General features: G+C 32.1%; 1 protein-coding gene across 2 annotated transcripts in view; it reads left to right on the forward strand.

The window, feature by feature from the left end:
• Positions 1–18,033, forward strand: part of LOC140436992 (chymotrypsin-C-like) — a 76,764-nt gene extending 58,731 nt beyond the window's left edge. Inside the window, exons 6-7 of one of the 2 annotated variants that reach the window (XM_072526201.1) lie at positions 15,269–15,553; positions 17,724–18,033. In XM_072526201.1, coding sequence (XP_072382302.1) covers positions 15,269–15,553; positions 17,724–17,932 — 494 coding nt within the window. In that variant the 3' untranslated portion in view covers positions 17,933–18,033. The remainder of the gene's footprint in view (positions 1–15,268; positions 15,554–17,723) is intronic. The other variant, XM_072526202.1, reaches the window with a different exon arrangement.
• The last annotated feature ends 408 nt before the right edge of the window (positions 18,034–18,441 follow it).

An 18,441-nucleotide genomic window follows, 5' to 3' on the forward strand; every position in this document is an offset into this window, starting at 1 on the left:
TTGTCGAACATTTTATTTTATCATCGTCGATCGAAAAGAATCGGACACAGGGTATCCGAAACAATTCGTAATTATATTTACATTCGAATTATCCAATGGAGATTCAGTAGGGCATCCATAACCGCTGTAAATGTGCTCTGTAGAGTCCCTGTAATTCCAAGGTAAGCAAATATTTGCCATTTACTTAATTGGAGGATGATACTTTGTTGTTTTACCTTTGATCATCATACCACCGATGCATTTATTTTATTACTTCAAAAAGTAATTTAGGGAGCTAGTGAAAGAGCTTTTAGATACTGAAAGAATCTAGTATTAATGACAAAGATTTACGCCTAATTAAAAATTTATACTTACAGCAAAGAGAAACTGTACAATTAGACAACGAAACCTCACAAGAATTCACGATAAAACGGGGAGTACGTCAGGGCTGCATTTTATCACCGATGTTGTTCAATACTTACTCGGAAATGCTGTACAAGGAAGCTAATGATGGTTTAAGAGAAGGTATAAAAATCAATGGTGAAATCATAAACAAATATGCGGACGATACGGTTTTGATTGCGGATAATGCGGAGGATCTGCAAACATTAATACACCGTGTAGTGGAAACCTGTGACAGATACAGCATGAAATTAAACTGTAAGAAGACCAAAATTCTTGTAGTAAGTAAAAACGACGTAATACAGCACCAATTCACAGCTAATAAAGAATCCTTGAAAATAATCGACAAAATTACATACCTTGGATGCAGCCTAAATAAGGAATGGGACCACTCACAGGAAATAAGATGTGGTATAGAAAAGGCGAGAGCTGTCTTCAATCGCCTCAGGAAGATTTTATGTAATATGCACCTGAACATTTATATAGGAACACGAGGCTTGAGATGCTATGTATTTTTTACCCTTTTATATGGAGTCGAAGTCTGGACATTGACGGAAGCAACATCCAAACAATTAGAAGACTTCGAAATGTGGTGCTACTGTCGCATGCTCAGAATTTACTATATCCATCATGTTACAAACAACACCGTGATCCAAGGTATGGATAAAGATCTGGAAATTATGCGTATCGTGAAAATCAGAAAGATGAAATACTTAAGGCATGTGATGCGCAATGAGAAGTATCAACTAATTCAACTAATTTTACAAGGCAAGATAGAAGGCAAAAGATCTCAAGGGCGCAGAAGGACATCGTGGTTGAAGAACATCAGACAGTGGGCAGGAATGACTACCATACATCTATTTAGAGTAGCTGTCAACAAAGTTGTATGTACCAACGTGATTGTTAACATCCACAGACAGTCCCTTCAATTGAATATTATTAAGTATAATCTACGATAAAAGTACGCAAGACTGCATACCTTGGACACATACTGAGAAATAATAAATATAGTCTTCTGCAGGTCATTATGCAGGGTAGAGTCGATGGCAAAAAGGGAATAGGTAGAAAGAGGAAGTCATGGCTGCGAAATATTCGAGACTGGACAAACATGACTGTAAACGAATTATGCCACGTTGCAAAAGACAGAGAAGCTTTTAAAAACGTGGTCGCCAACCTCCATTAATGGGGACGGCATAGGAAAAAGAAGAAGTATAATCTAAAACTAATTATGAATCTAGTAATACAAGTATGTTTGAAATTCTATGAACGACAATATGTATCATTATTGCCCTAAAATTAGTAGTTTTTGATATAACACATGCATACTATCAGTTTGTATCTACGGGTTGGGGACCAAAACCCTTACCAAGAGATCCCATTGCAAATATGTTTCGTTCCATTGCAAAGGTCAATGGAACGAAACATGTTTTGAATATTAAGAAAAGACAAGATTGAGACGCATAAAACGAAGATTAGGGATATCGTGGAAGAAATTACAAAAATTGAATGACTTCAGGCAGGTTACATAGCCAGATATGATAACAGGTAAATACGGAGAATTATAGAATGGAGACCGAGATGGAACCCCGCCATACATATAAAACGCCGTAAACCAAGTTCAATACAGAGTACTGATTTGGTAAGAGCTCCTACCCCGGGTCTTTGAGCATTGATCAAAAGCCATCCACCGTCCTTTCCGTTTCCCGTTTGGGATCGAGTATTACTCGATCGTTGATTAGTCCTCTTCGGTTTTTGAGTATTGACCAAGTATTGTTCTTTGAATCCCCCAACCAAGTATCGCAAATATTTATTTTTGACAGATATCAACAGTTGACCGCAGCTCCGTCGATTTTATTTACTAGAATTCGTATTTTTATTTTATTGTACATATAATATAGAAGTTAATTTTATTTTTGTTATTTATTTGGATATTTTTATTAAGAATAAACTTGTGTTTTACTGATATGGTGTCTAGTAGAGTAACCCGTCACATTCATTAGTGCCAAGATCGATGTGTATGGTATTTTTGCAAATTACATCTTATATTAGGTATCAGATAATCAGGTTTTGTGTTAATGGCTTAGATGCGACGTGACGCGCCCTCGAAGACCATTTTTACTATTCGGGTGCCTTTAGTATCAACATCCGCTGATTCTCTTATAATATCGTCGCCGTGGAGGTCTATGGGTTTAGTCCACAAAATGTAAATCCTGAGAAACAGGCGCTCAAAGATTTAGTGTGACAAAATTAATTAGTTTTTGCAAATTTTAAGTACTTATGAATTTATTGTTTTTTTAAGACTAAATTTTGAATATATATGATTTAATATTATATCTATTTATTTTATTAAATTAATTCATAGTTAACCCTTTCAGCCCTGATTTTTCTTCTAAGGTAAAATTTTTCTGTTGATATTTTCTTTTATTGGAGATCTAAATAATACTGAAAACATTTTTTATAAAATTTTTGAAATCCCAATTTTCATTTTACAAATATGTGGCAACTGCCACCTAGCGGTTATTAAGGCATAAATAAACATAAAATTATATATATATATATATATATATATATATTTTATTACAGAAAAAGCATGTATAAAAATATATTATGTTTTATTGACGTCTTGTATGATAACTTTTAAAACAATTTCTGTCTTTCTGATGATGTGCGTGATCTTTGAATTGAAATAATTATCAAAGTAGAGCTTATATACCGAATTATCTGGCAATCTTTGTGATAAATACAGAACAAGTGAAGTTGTAGCATTGTGGTTCATTTCTACATATATAGGTAATGTAGTTGCGCCTTGATAAACTACCGATCGGTATATTATTCCTGATTCACCACAAAAATTAAAGACTTTTATGCCCCAAGGATTTGGTTTGCCTCTAATATACTGTTTAAGTGAAAATTGCCCCCTGAATGGTATAATTGTCTCATCTATGTAGTTATTTTCTTCAAGCATTAATTCTTCGCAACATTTTTCAAAGCTGGTAATTATTTTCCTGAATTTCCAAAGTTGTTATTCTTGTCGGTGTTGACATCTGAGATATGTAATTAATTACGTAAACTTTCAAATCGGTTTCGGGACCTACCGATATCTTTAATTAAACGGAATTGTGTACGGGGAACCCATGATATTATAACTAACAAAGTATGCTCACTTGCCATTCTAATTTTAATCGACTTTGCGCATGACGTCATAGCGAGACAAAGCCAGGGGACTTGTGTGTATCTTATTTTAACGATGCATTATATGGCAACATTGTTTCATTACTGTAATAAACAACTTCGAAACTTAAGCTGTTAACGGTACGTATACCTCGATGCCATATCTTGCACTAAGAAGTCATAACTAGTTACTTTCTGTGAAAACGTGGTTTAAAAATTAATAAGTAATTTGTAAAATTAATTAAAGAAATATATGAATCTTCGATTTGATTGTGTTTATTACAAACAAAATAGATATTGCTACAAAACATAAATTAAACATAAAAGGCCGGTAAAATCTAAAGAATTTGAAACATAAGGAAAAGCAGGTCATACTTCAGACTTTATGAATATCATTTAGACATTTATGTTACAATATTCGTGATTTTTTTCTTGAGGATATTGTAATTATCTTTAATATTTTTATTAGAATTAGTATTTTAAAATACAAAGTAATTTTACATCTTCGCTAACATTTACATATTTTGCAGCTTCTATTAGGTTTTTTAAATAATTTTTAGTTATTTCTAATGTGTTACCATTATAACTACGAAAAATATGTTCCATTTCACTACATTTAGTTAGATACACATTCCAGTGTTGGTTTGAGTAAACCACCCTTGAAAACGTGGTTTACCCAAGTAAACGATTTATCGTTAGCGTCCGGAATATATCCAAGTATTTCTTTTTTTTTTAACTTAAATGCAATGAAACCGGCTAAATTTTCCAATCTATCCCATTCTAGGTTCGAATTAATAAAATCTTGATGATTGTCAATTAAATATTCAGGGTTAATTTCTGTATCACCACTAGGAAGGTTTAGCGAGGAAAAGATCTCTTCAGTGACAATTTCATAATTAATTATACTATTAGTAGTAATATTCCACTATAGTTTTTCTTTTAAACACTAGTCAGTTTCTATAAAATGTTTTAATCATATTCTAGCGGTTTCTACATTAAATTTGTCTCGCAAAAGACCCATACGCATTTGTTTATCTCTAGGAAACACAAAAAAACTACACTTCGAAAAAGTTTTACTTTTTTTATTATAATTGTTTAAATAACTCACCACTGCACAATACATTATGGCAACCAAAAAATTAGTCTTCTTTATAAAGTAGCTGCAGGTACAGTCGGTTCACAATTTGTTGATAGCTCACTACAAGTTCAACCCTAATTAGAAAACTGAAATACAGAGAGGATAGGTAATACGATATAATAGTAAAAACCAACCTAAAACTGACGGTTTAAGACGTTTTCGACTAACCCACCTTATATCTGAAGGAATACAATACCTTATAATCCTATTACGGGGGTATTTTGAATGGTTAGAGATGAACGACCAGTGCCGTAGAGTATATGATTGAAATATTTATTTGAACTAAATAAATCTATTTTTTTAAATTGTACTTATGTAAATTGTATTTTTTAATAAAACTTATTTATTTTATTCAAAAATAAAAAGTTTCTTGCCATTTGTAAAAGATACATTTATTTAATTAAGAAAAAAGGCGCCAAATGTTGCCTGGCAAAATTTCCAATGTGTTTTAAATGTATCCATTATTTTCGAATCCGGAGAAAACTAATAAATATTTTTGAAAAATTTAAACGCAGAATGAAAGATTACATTATTACTCAGGGCAGAAAGTCCCTGAAAACTTCTACAATGTTTATTTTAATATGTTATATAACAGGGGTGAAAATAAAAGAGAAAATATAGTATAATTTTTAATGGAAAATATTGCATACAAAAGAAACTTTACAACTATTATTACTTACCTTATATAATTACGATTAGAAAACTATTCAAATTCAAAATAAATAGGATCAACTTCGGAATTCGAGTCATCTTGAGGGTTAATAATTAGCGGTTGTGTCTCTACGGTCGCATCAATAATGTTATCAAGATCCCACATTTTTTGTTCTTCTACATGCCTTACTCTATCTTTCCAGTTTTGTTCTGTAATATGTTGTAAAGACTTGTCTAACAATTACTTAAACAACAATTATTAAAATACAGCTTGTATTTTATATAACGTATTTTTTCTAGCCACAAAACTTTTCATTTGTGCCCAAATGAGTTCAATTGGATTTATTTCGCAGTGGTAGGGTGGAAGTCTAAGTACTGTAATGTTTCGCCTTTCCGCCATTTTGTCAACTACGTATTCCTTGAACTTAGATTTGTGTTGGCGGGCAATTTTTAGAAGTTGTGCTTTTACCATTCCATCTTCGTAAGGCAGATACTTATTCCACAGCCAGTCAAGAATATCCTGTTTCTTCCACGCAGTCGTTGGAAGTCTTTCTACTAGTCGTGAATGATAAGGTGCATTATCTAATACTATAATTGAATTTGGTGGTATGTGTTCAATCATCTGCTCAAAATACTCTTCGAAAACATCAGTTGTCATCTCCTCGTGATAGTCTTTTGTGCTTTTGGACTGAAATTTCAACAAACCATGCTTAACAAATCCTTTTCCACTGCCAATGTGAGAAATTATTAATCTACTGCCTTTACCAGAAGGTGGGGAGATACCAGTAGACCAACCTTCCATAAAGGCTTGCCTGGAGCTTAATATATTTTTATCTGACCAAATTTTTTTTAGAGTATGACCTGAGTTTACCCACGTTTCATCCTAGTAGAAGATGGGCCTTCCGTCAGCCCGGAATTTTCGTATGGATCTTAGATAATTTCTTCTCCAACATATTATCTCCTCCCGGTCAATCAAAAGTGATTTTCGGTCTGATTTCTCCCACCGGAAATTTAATTCTTTTAAAACTTGCCACAATTTAGTTCGTCCGATATGCGGCAAATCCGGGTCGTCTCTAACTTCTTGTAAAATTTTGTTTAGGTTTGGTATTTCTTTTTTGAAAAAAAAAATCCATGAAATTTCCGTCGAATACCATTTTTGGCAAATTCATCAATTTCAATAGGCTTTTTCCCTCTCTTTAAGTGTTCGTTTGTGTTTGGGTTAGCTATACCGTGTTTTTTTCTTCCTGATAGGAACCTATATATAGTTGACTCTCCTACGCCAGTCATGTTGGCACAACTTTCGACTATGTTGCGAACAGTGTTTGTGGGATTCTGAGAAACCAGAGCATCGTGAACATTCAGGACAATAGTCTTCTCTCTTGGTGAATAGACAGACTTACTGATTGTACGCAACAGTACCGGTGTAAAACTTGATGATGTTGATGATGAAGCCATCACAAAAAAAAAAAAGAAATATTCGAGACGCTAATTACTGCCGTAGACGCGGACACACCGACGAGCCGTAAATTACATGCGATCAAAAACGTACTAAACAAAAAAATTGTTTTCGTTCGTAATAACTTCACCCTTTTAAGTTAAGTTTCGAATATAAACTGAACAAACGAGGCACGTGGCCAAAGCATACCCATTATATTATTAAAAATCTGGGGAATTCCATCCTAATTATCTTGCAACGAATAGTACCTTCGGATATGAATTCCAGGTTTTCTAGTAAAGTGATTAAACGCGAAGATTAGTATTGAAATATCCAAAGAGATAAGGTATTCTTATTTACAAAATTGTTAATGGTTAAATTCTTATTTTTATTAATATAATATAATTACATAACATTAGCCGTGAAAGTTTTAATTGTTTTTTTGCTAAATATATTAGTATTAAAATATTATTAATATTATATATATATATATATATATATATATAACAGTATTAAAAAATATTATATTATTATTTAATGAATAAACACCTCAGGAACGACTATGGTTTACGACCGTTTTATGAGTTTGAGGCACATTTCGTGCTCTCAACAATTTATGAACGGAGAATAGTTGAGAGGAAGTTGCATACGATAAATAAATTAGGTGATATAACACAGTAAACTGAATGTTTTCACCACAAAATTTATATAACAATATAATGTACAAAGTATTTACTACATCAATGAATAAATAAAAATCTCATTCACTACGTTTTGAAGCAGACAGGATAGCAACAGATAGAGCATTTAGCTTGGCATCATTAAAGTTATCTCGGGCTTACGTCACAGGTGTGCGAGAGAGATGCAACAACATGCGCGTTGACTTACAGTTCATCCCAAACCCTTCTTTCAGTGCGTCATAGTTGATCGAATTCTCTCTAACGCATTAAGCTAGAAGTGACAGAAAAAAACGTAAGTCTGTGATTATTATACATAGAACTTAGAAAATTATGTATCGTTCACGGGTATTTGCATATTAAAGCGAATTCTACTTACGGATATATAATTGGTTGGAGTTAGAATGCGCTAAATAGATATCCAATCAATGATGCGCATAAATATAATTTGACGCAGATGGTCTCAATAGTGACAGTACTATGACAATGTCAACTGATAAAATGATAATTGTCATTCCAGGTTAGTATTTTCAGACATTTTACAGTGAAAATTTAATTTTGTATTTATTGTCATAAAAATATTTTAAATATGCCGAGATATACCGAGAAAGAACAAAGCCTAATATTAAAATTATTAAATTATTTTCAATTAGAAGATATTCATATGTATTAAAGCGGTTCTTTTTAGAACCACATTTTATTAAAATATAAGATATAATTGATGCCAGCCACATATCCCCTGTAATCATTGATTTTAATGAATCAGGTTCTGAATCGGATTGTGGATTGTTTGAAATATAATATTCATTTTTGTTATTCATAAAAAAGAAGGTAAACTTACATTCGGTATCTTGTTTTTTAACTAAACTCCATTAACACTATTTCATCTGCATACCGAAACTGGTAGATTAACTCAAAAATCGACTGCTTCACTATTTAAACTATTTAAATAAACTTACATTCGGTATCTTGTTTTTTAACTAAACTCCATTAACACTATTTCATCTGCATACCGAAACTGGTAGATTAACTCAAAAATCAACTGCTTTACTATTTAAACTGTCCATTGTTTTTTATCTAAACTTCATAACACTCTTTCATTTGCACACCCAATCTAGTAGAATAACTCACTATTTAAACTATTTTCACGATTTTATGATAAATCTTCACAAAATTAAACTAATGGCTGCCACAGAAACTTTACGAAAATTACTTATCCGAATATGACTGATTTCAATCGATGCTATTTTATCACAGGAATGTTTGCTTTGATGCCTTGCAATTGCCAGTAAATTTTTTTATCTCGTAGTCAACTCTTAAAAGATTCTATAGGAGGAAGCGTTATTTTAAATAAACAAACATTCCAATTCCATAGTGTTTGTAATAAATAATAATAAATCCATAAATAAATCTTAGCTAATTAAGCACTTTCTTTGGAATGTATAGAATAGCAATTATGACAAAATGCCGTTCCAATATAATGCGCAATAAAATTTTTTATACAGGACGGGACCTCCAATATGTAAAGTAAAAAAAAATTTGAATTCTTAAAGTTTTTACTTCACATTTTAAAAAATAATCTTTTCACATTTAGCCGATTACAATCCTGCAACTGTCAGATTTAACTAAAATGTCATGCAATAATTCTCGACATTCTTAAAATCCTATATGACGTCAAAATTAGTGACGCACTGAAAGAAGGGTTTGGGACAGACTGTATCTTGTTAGTTATAGTGTCATGCGGGGAACCCAATAAAGTCTTAGCCTCGGAAAATTAATAATTCACATTACAATGTGCAGGGCAACCAGGCGGCGTATCTCATTTTCGTCAGTACTGAGACTTTTACCATTCTTGTAAACAGAATAAGAATTTGTTTTTTCAGATAACTCCTTGAATATTTCGGGTGGAAAATAGCGCGAAAAAATAATCAAATTGTGAATGGTCTTCTGAATCATAACTAAAATTACTTTCACTTCCCTTGATCGATCGAAAATACCATTTGGAGGTACAACTTTTCCAGTCTTCTAGATAGTTTTTTGTTTTTCCACTTTTTTAGTCTTTTGAGGAATTTCTTCTTTTTCTAATGCTACTTCATCCTCATCTGATGTTGATATATTAGTCTCTTCAAAATCTAGATTTCCATCATCTTCTATATCAGAACAGTCATCATTCAGGGCAGCTAATGCTTCTTCTGCTTGGACAAGGGTCACATCAATTCAGTTTTCCCTTTCCCGTAAAATACAATTTTAGGAACCACATCTGAAAAGAAGTCATTGTTTAAAATCTTGTCATAAATTCTAATCTATTTAATCCACTTTTGTAACCGTTAACACCTACTGGTGGCATTTGCTTACGCCTTTTATAGGACCATACCAAATATTAGCAAATGCAGAAACAAGTACAATTTATTCTTAAATGAACTTTTCATAATGTTAGTTAGTAAATACTAACAACTACATGAAATTTTTTTCAACACAATAGCAATATTAGAAAAAAAAATACTTACCAAGTGAAAAAGGAACACATTCACCTGCCATTACTTCAAGCAGGCCAACAAAACCTGTTTACATTCCAAATGACTGAAATACATATAAATCATCTTATATAGGGACTGTAGCCACCCTCTATTAGAATTATGTTGAAATAAAATAAGTCATATCACAGATATCTGTGCCGAATTATAGGCTTCGTAATTGCCACCGTCAGGGCCGAAAGGTTTAAGTTGTTACTTCAAAACATATGTGTGTTAGACCTCTTGACCACTGAATAATGATATAATAGTAAGGAATTTTGTGTGACAGTCAAAGGCGTCAAGCCTATTTACTAATGAGAATTAATAGGTAAGACACTGCTAATTTATGGAATAGCTTCTAAATTTTGGTATGGTCTAGAATACCTATTAATCTTGTTATCATTAAAAGTGAATAAATAATATTATAAAAATGATCGCATTAGGGTTCTCAAAATTTATTAATTCAAATAATACAAAGAAAAATGACAATAGATGTAGAAAATCAGGAACTAGACTAACACGGCTATATTGCCAAAGTCAAAATAATTTATTTTCACTAGGCCTCGTAAATAGTTGCTTTAAAAAATCTTAAGGAAAGAAAAATTCAATGAAAGGAAAAAAAAACAATTTAAGAAGAAAACATAAAAAACTACCTTTATCATCATCGTAAATTGGATATTACGCGCCAATAAATTTTATCAGTAATATAATAATACGAGGGTCGTTAAATAAGTTCTTAGAAAAAGATACAAAAACAATCATCTTTGACATTTCTCTTATAAAAAACTTGGATATATTTTTTTTACTTTTCAGTTTACTAAAAACTAACCAGTGTCGATGCAACAAACTCTGGGATTTTCTAAGAACTTAAAGAACTCTTGTATGCTTTTTAAATATTTTTAACACCTATGTAAAATTTTTCATCTAATATACAGGGTGGTCCTTAAGTAATTGTACAAACAGAAACCGTAGGTTCTGCACTTTAAAATATTACGATTTAAGCTAACTTGCTTTAATAAAATGTTGATATTAAGAAAGATACAGGTGTTAAACTGGAAATTTAAAATTTTATTTTTCGCTATAACTTTTACGTTTGTAAACATTTTTGGACAAAAATTTACAGTTGGATGCTTTGGAGTAGGATAAATTATAATTTTATAAAATGAAAAAGATATAGGATTTTTGTTTCGAAACTATCTTACCGATTTTTATAATTTTATACTTACTTTAATGTAACTAACAGAGGGCGCCACATATGCCACATGTGTGGCATAAATTTGCACTTAACTTTTTTGCTCTTTAAGTTAGCTCTATTTGTGTTACAAAATATTAAAGATACATTATTTTTACAAAGAAAAGGTATACTTGTTAGTAAACTGAAAATTAAACCGTTTTCGAGATAAATGCATTTTATAAGTCAGCTGCATAATAATTCTTAGTTTGATATTTGTGCCGTAAAGCACTGAATACCTGTAGATAAGCATAATTCATAGTTTATTCTTATTAAAACAACTCAATGATGATAATGTAACATCACAAAATGCTTTGTTATGGGTACTAAATGTCTTATTAGCGAAAAGATATTTCATCTTCTTCTTAAGGTGCCGTTTCCGTATTCAGATGTTGGCCGTCATCATGTTTACAATTTCCCTTTGCTATCGCTTCTTAAGTTTCTATAATGGCGTTGTATTTATTTTTCTCTATTGTAAAATGCTAAAAACCCAAAATATGTGGTTTATGCAAGATGGTACACCACCACATTCTAGAGAGAAGGCAGTTAGAACATACTTAAATACAACTTTTCTGAACATTGGATTGATCGTGGTAGTCATATTCCTTGGCAATGTGGTAAGATATTGATATAATTCATAAAAAATCCGAAAAGAATACTTATTGTTCATTACGTAAATTGTTTACCCATTTTTATTAGGACAAATAGAAAATATAGCACAGGTATTGAATAACACATATGTGTCCTATTTCATAATACTTTTGTTAAAAATCTATCCTGAAAGACTCAGCATTTTTACAAAAACATCATCGTTGTCCTTATAACCGATATTGTTATAAATATAGTAAACACACAGGCAATTTAGTTCAACATAATATTAGTTCGCTAGTAAGTCATAATAGTGCATTTTTTCGAGATGTAATTATAGTTACTCGTAAACTGTAACGTAATCATATAAATAAGTAATGTCATCGATAGGTTATTCCGTGTGTATATAAGTAACCAATGAACGAGATACATCACATTTTAATACATTATTTAACTTTTGCGACAAATAAGATGTAGTTCCATAATATACCATAAGATTTGGATATGTATCCAAAATAATATATTCATCCATTATACATTATAGCCACCACGTAGTCCCGAATTTAATCCGCTTGATTTTGGTTATGGGGCGCATTAAAACAACGTGTCTATAAGAATCCCATAAACATTCGCAACCAACTATAGGAAGAAATAAATACTGCAGCAGTTTCTTTAGAACCAATGATGCTATTTAATATGAGACGATCTTTTATGGAATATATTGACAAATGAATTAAAGAAAATGGTGGACATATCGAACACTTACTTTGACAAAAAGTTATGTTATTTAGTTTAACTATTTATTAATTTGGTTTGTAAACAAAATGTTTTGATTATGACTTTAATTTAACGTAAAACGTAAAATGTTCGATGTAAAATCCTATTATTCTGATATTTTGTCAAATCCTATTATTAATTATCCTGCTGATATATTTATTTTATTTAATATTTCGTTAACTATTAATTTTAGTTAAAGGTATTTTATACCAAAATTCAGAAGTATTAATGTCCATTTTTTCTTCGTTGCCTGGAGTAATTGCCTTAGATCAGAACTATGCAGCTGATTTTTAAAATGCGATTATCTCGAAAACTGTTGAGTTTTGAAGTTATTAACAAGTATATTTTTTTTTTGTTAATATAATGTAGCTTTAATATTTTTTATCTCAAATGCAAGTATCTTAAAGAGCAAAAAAGTTAAGTGCAAATTTATACCACATATGTTGCATAAGTGGCGCCCTCTATCAGTTACATCAAAGTGTGCATCAAATTATAATTTCTCATATTTAAAAGTGCCCAGTTGTAAATTTTTATACATAAATATTTACAAACATGAAAGTTACAGCGAAAAATAGAATTTTAATTTTGCAATTTAACACCCTGTATCTTTCTTAATATCAACCTTTTATTAAAGCAATTTGGCTTAAATCGTAATATTTAAAAGTGTAGAATCTACTGTTTCTTTTTGTACAATTACTTAAGGACCACCCTGTATAAACTACTATTACAACTAATTAGTCCTCTTCGTTACTCTCTGTATCAGGCGTTTCTTATCCATCTTCATCTTCGGGTTCCAACCTTTTGTAAAACTCGTGATATGTAGACGAAACACTTCCATTTTAAAAGGTCTTTTAAGTTATTTTTGACTAATCTATTGGCGAATTATAAAATAGTATACAAAAAGACATTTGTGGCTCAAATACATTGACCACGGCATTTTTTGAGGGTTTTAAATACATCCTATGCACTTAACTCAATTTGATAAATTTGTGGTTGGGCTCTCTTGACCTCCACGGCGACGGTATAAGAGTGTCTCATCCCACAATTATTGTTCTAAAATATACAACTGCAGTTTTTCGCGCTCGATAACTCGATTGTAAGGAATTACATATAGGAGTGTGTGCGGTCTGTTGCGTCCCAGAATCCTACCTAACTAAACCAGTGGGTACAACAACAAATGCTCTTACACTTAAGGTTTTGGGGTAAAACCAATTACCATATAACAAAACCTATCTAACAATGCTTTTCTCGTACACTGCTTGTTGCGCTCAATTCTATGATACATAAACTTTCGTAGTTATGATAATGTTATAGCGAATTGTGTACGTACTTTAATTTTATCTTTCTTGTATACAATTTGTATGCCTTACTTCAATTACGGGAGTTTCAAATTAGGGGTTTTGGGAGGTAATGATGCGTCTCAAACAGCCTCTCCTACTCAAATGTCAACCTCTCCTTCACGTTGGTGAACCCTGTTATCACAAACAAGGATCTGACGACCAAGTATCAGCGGTGTAACTAGTTTTTTCTACTGATATTCTCATATTAAGTTTGTTTGCTGTGATATTGAAGCTGCCTTTGTAGGTTATCTTCGTTATCAGCAATTAGTACTGCATCATCGGCATAGCATAGTATCGTGATTTTATGGGCTCCCAGGTGGTATCCGTGTCGTTTTCTTACTTTGTGAATTAATTTCGGTAATCCCAACGCGTAAATCAAAGTATTATCTCAAGAAAATAAAATTATATCGGTGACAACTATTTTCAGATAATCTAAAATACTCCCATTTTCGAAAGTAATTCTATATGGAGTCTTTTACATTATGGAGCGCATTAAAAAATCTAAGAAATTCAAAAAGGGAGTTCTACTAATCACTAACCAACATGATTTTTTAAAAGTGAAGATCCATATAGAATCATACAATCTTAAAATACTTTCAAATTCGAGTAAAACGATTTTTATGGAGCCTTGGAGCTCACTAAAAAATCTAAAGGAATTCAGAAAGTGAGTTCTATTGACCAACAATCACCATGATCTTTTCAAATTTTTTGAACGAGCAGATTATTTTCTAGAAGACGTTGAAAAAATGATCACATTTTTTTTTTAATTTATTGGAGTATTCAGGGAGGAGGCACAAAAGAGTATAACGGAGTATAAGGGACGGACGGTGAGAAACTCCTCGCCTTGGCTGATATTCAAATTTATTAATTTAAATTAAAATTTAACTTTGTATATCAATAATAATATTGATTTACTTTACATACATTATAGTTTCAAAAAAGTTTGATTTAACGAACTTAGGAGAAGCGGGGTTTTATGCCTTCCGATTAAAGTTAAAATTGGTGTCTTTTTTTAAGCCAGTCCGGCACTTATTTTTTTATTGCCTTTTTACGTTTTTATTACAAATATGAGTGTCTGTCTGTCATGCAGAAGACCGGGAATCAATTCCCAGCGCCAGCGACAACATCTAGATATCTTAAAAATATCTGCCGCAATCTAAAATGAGTATCTTGGATAAAACCAGGGATAATAATAAGAGGTTGAAGCGTAACACTGGCCCTGCTTCCTTCTTTGTATACCGTAGGACCAAGAGATAGCAGACAACTCTGTCATAATCCCAAATCCGCGCTAGTGATATAAAAGATTATTATTAATATAAATATTTTTTATTTATGCCTAATAGAGCTTGTATTTATTAATTTTTAGGTACTGTCGTCGGTTGGGGATTTGATGAGACCGGCAGGGTCACTGAGCAATTAACGAAAGCTCACATGCCTGTGGTGTCGCAAGAAACCTGCATATACTCGTTTCCAGAGTTCTATTCCAGATTTACCTCTGACCATACTTACTGCGCAGGCTTTAACAATGGTAAGAGTCCCGTAAATGAAACTTATGCAATAAACAGGGGGGCTTACTCAAGTTACGTTAACTTTCTGATCAAATTGTTTCGATACCAGTATTCGCAAGGGGACTGGAAAGATCAGATTGCAGGTAGCTACCAATACGCTCTACTCTTTTTTTGGCTTTTCGTGCTTAAAATTAATATTTTCCTACTGTTCATCTTAATCTGGTTTTATAATATTACTATTTATTTTAAAAGTATAAAATAAATTTAATAATTTAACGATGATAAACTACTTTTTACTACTATTTTTGATCTAAAAGTTGATAATCGTCCAGACTATAAATATTAGTTGCATTAAGCCAGTCATGTAGATTTTTCAGACATCAATGTTTTCTCATTTCTATTAATCTTCTAACAATATTTTCATATGTATAAGGATGTAGTAGGTGCTATAACACTTCTTCAATCGGAACTCTCTTCGTCGAATTCGGGAATGAGCAACACCTAAAAGACGGAATCATGAAACCTTGGTTCTTTCAATAAAAATAATTTACATTTCATTTATTGCCTTCTGCCCACTTAACCACTTATTCGTTCGCCCCTATTTCAACGATATTCTAAATTAGAAGTGTCTACATTATAGGTCAATGCAGTGTACGCCCAACTTACGCGAGGAGTTTATTACCGACCATGTTACAATCGGTGAGCTTCTTCTTTTTATGAAAACATGAGTCTGTCTGTTTTTCAATGTGCCTCCAGCAAATTGTCGTTTCATCGTTTTCGTGGTCTTCCTATTAAGGAATCGTCTCTTGCCGTCTTTACTAGTCTATTTGTTGTCATTCGGTTTATATGATCGTTCCATTCTACTCTTCTATTTCTTACCCAGTCCTTGATGTTCTCCACCTTGCATCTATACTTCTAGCTCTGTCCCATGGTGTTTTATCATCATTGTTTTAAGTGTTTTCATCTCATCTCTGCTGTTTCTAACATCCTTTTTGTCCTCTCTGTGTCAGGTTGTGCTTCTGCCACGTACCTATGGCATTATCGGTCTGTTGACTGTTTGTAAATTCTGCCTTTCATTTCTATCCCGATATTTTTATTTCTCCATATTGTTTCAGTCAGGCAACCTGCGACTCTGTTTGCTCAATTTACTTGATCTTCCACTTCTGTTTCGAGCTTTCCGTAGCTAGATAATGTGATGCCTAGATATTTAAACTCGTTTAATGGTCAAATGCCTTCTTAAGGTCTACGAAACATAGATATGCCGGTTTGTTGTACTGTAATGATTTCTCTTGCACTTGCCGCATTATAAATATAGCATCGGTGCATGATCTTCCCGACCTAAAACCTTGTTGTTCTTCTGCTAGTGTTATAATTTCATTCGGTTTATATGTTAACACTTTGGTTGTAAATTTTAATGTTGTTTAATAAATTCATTCCTCTATAATTTTCTGGGTCCGACTTGTCTCCCTTTTTGAAGAGAGGTATTACGATGCTGGATCTCCATTCTTGAGGAATTCGGTTTTGTTCTATTATTTTTTGAATTAGTTTTAGTAGTTGTTTGGTCAGATCTGGTCCTCCATACTTTAGGAGTTCATTCGGTATTCTGTCCTCTCCTGTTGATTTTCTGTTTTTTAATTTCCTTAGTGCTTCCTTTACCTCTTCCTCCTTAATATTTATTTTTTCGTTTGCCGTCACCTCTGGTATTGGTGGTTCATTATCGTTACCTTTAGCAAATAGAGATTGAAAGTAGTCTGCCCATGTTTCGCTGTGAATATGTTTCATTTTTATAAGTTCGTTCATCTCTTTTCTTTGTCCTTTGATCATTCTCCATATTTCTTTCTGTGTTCAATAGAAGTTGTGTTCCACCTGGTGAGTTGTACAGTAAAATTACTTCGAAATTAGACACGATCATAAACATCAGTTGTATCAAGATGATTAACAGATGTAGCTCGAATAATAATAGTTACTTCTTCTTGATGTGCCATGGCAATATTTATCCTATCTGCAGAAACACGGAAAATATGCACAGATGTTGTGTTAGTCTTTTTCATGTGGCTTGAAACATTTAGACATTTTGAATTAAGTTCAATGAATTTTCTGATGGTGGCCAATTTTTGTTTTGCTCCCTGTGGACATTTATTTTCAAAAGTTTTCAATTGTTCGTTTATCTATGAAACTCATAATGAACATCCTTAAGCTGTCTATCTCCAAAACTAATAATTTTACAGTTCCATCCAAAGTATTACAAATGGTCTACAGTATTAACAAAAGAAATACCTAATACGATATCAAATAAATGTATTTATCCTCTAGGTACCTCAGTATGCAATGGTGACTCTGGCGGAGGAATGGTGTTCCCAAAAACAGGTTCAGATCCAAACAACCCCATTTGGGAGATAAGAGGAATGGTGTCCATAAGCGTGGCGCTACAAAATCAATTCCGATGTGATTCCTCGCATTACGTAGTATTTACTGATACAGCTAAATATTTGGACTGGATCAATAACGCTCTCAATCTTTAACATACTAGATAATAATGTGTAATAAACGATAACTATTTCATATCTATTAAATATTTAGATAATTTTACCCATATTTATAACAATAAAAATATTAAGACCTATTTGGTATATTATTTGTTCTTTTTAGTTATTTCTCTTGGACTTTGCTTAAGGTCCTTGATTATGCCAACCTTTTACTTCATCTTTCTATAGTAATATCCAGTGTTCTATCTCATGATTGTCCTGGTATTCCGTTCTTCATTCGCCCTTTCATGTTAGCTTGTGATATTTCTTTCAGTATTCTTATATTTTTGATCACAAAAATTAAATTGTTTTTTTATATAAATTTTTATAAATAAAAGACTATTTTTGGTGATTTTAGTTAATACTTTGTTCCTTTTATTTACACCTATATACGCTCACTGAATTTTACTTTTCTGCCATTCTGTACGTACACATACCTAATTCATGTAAAACAAGTCTATATACGTATTAACTTTAATACATACGTAAGGAAGTCTAAATATTAT

Source organism: Diabrotica undecimpunctata, chromosome 3 (genome assembly GCF_040954645.1).
Source record: "Diabrotica undecimpunctata isolate CICGRU chromosome 3, icDiaUnde3, whole genome shotgun sequence".
In the NCBI taxonomy this organism is placed as follows: domain Eukaryota; kingdom Metazoa; phylum Arthropoda; class Insecta; order Coleoptera; family Chrysomelidae; genus Diabrotica; species Diabrotica undecimpunctata.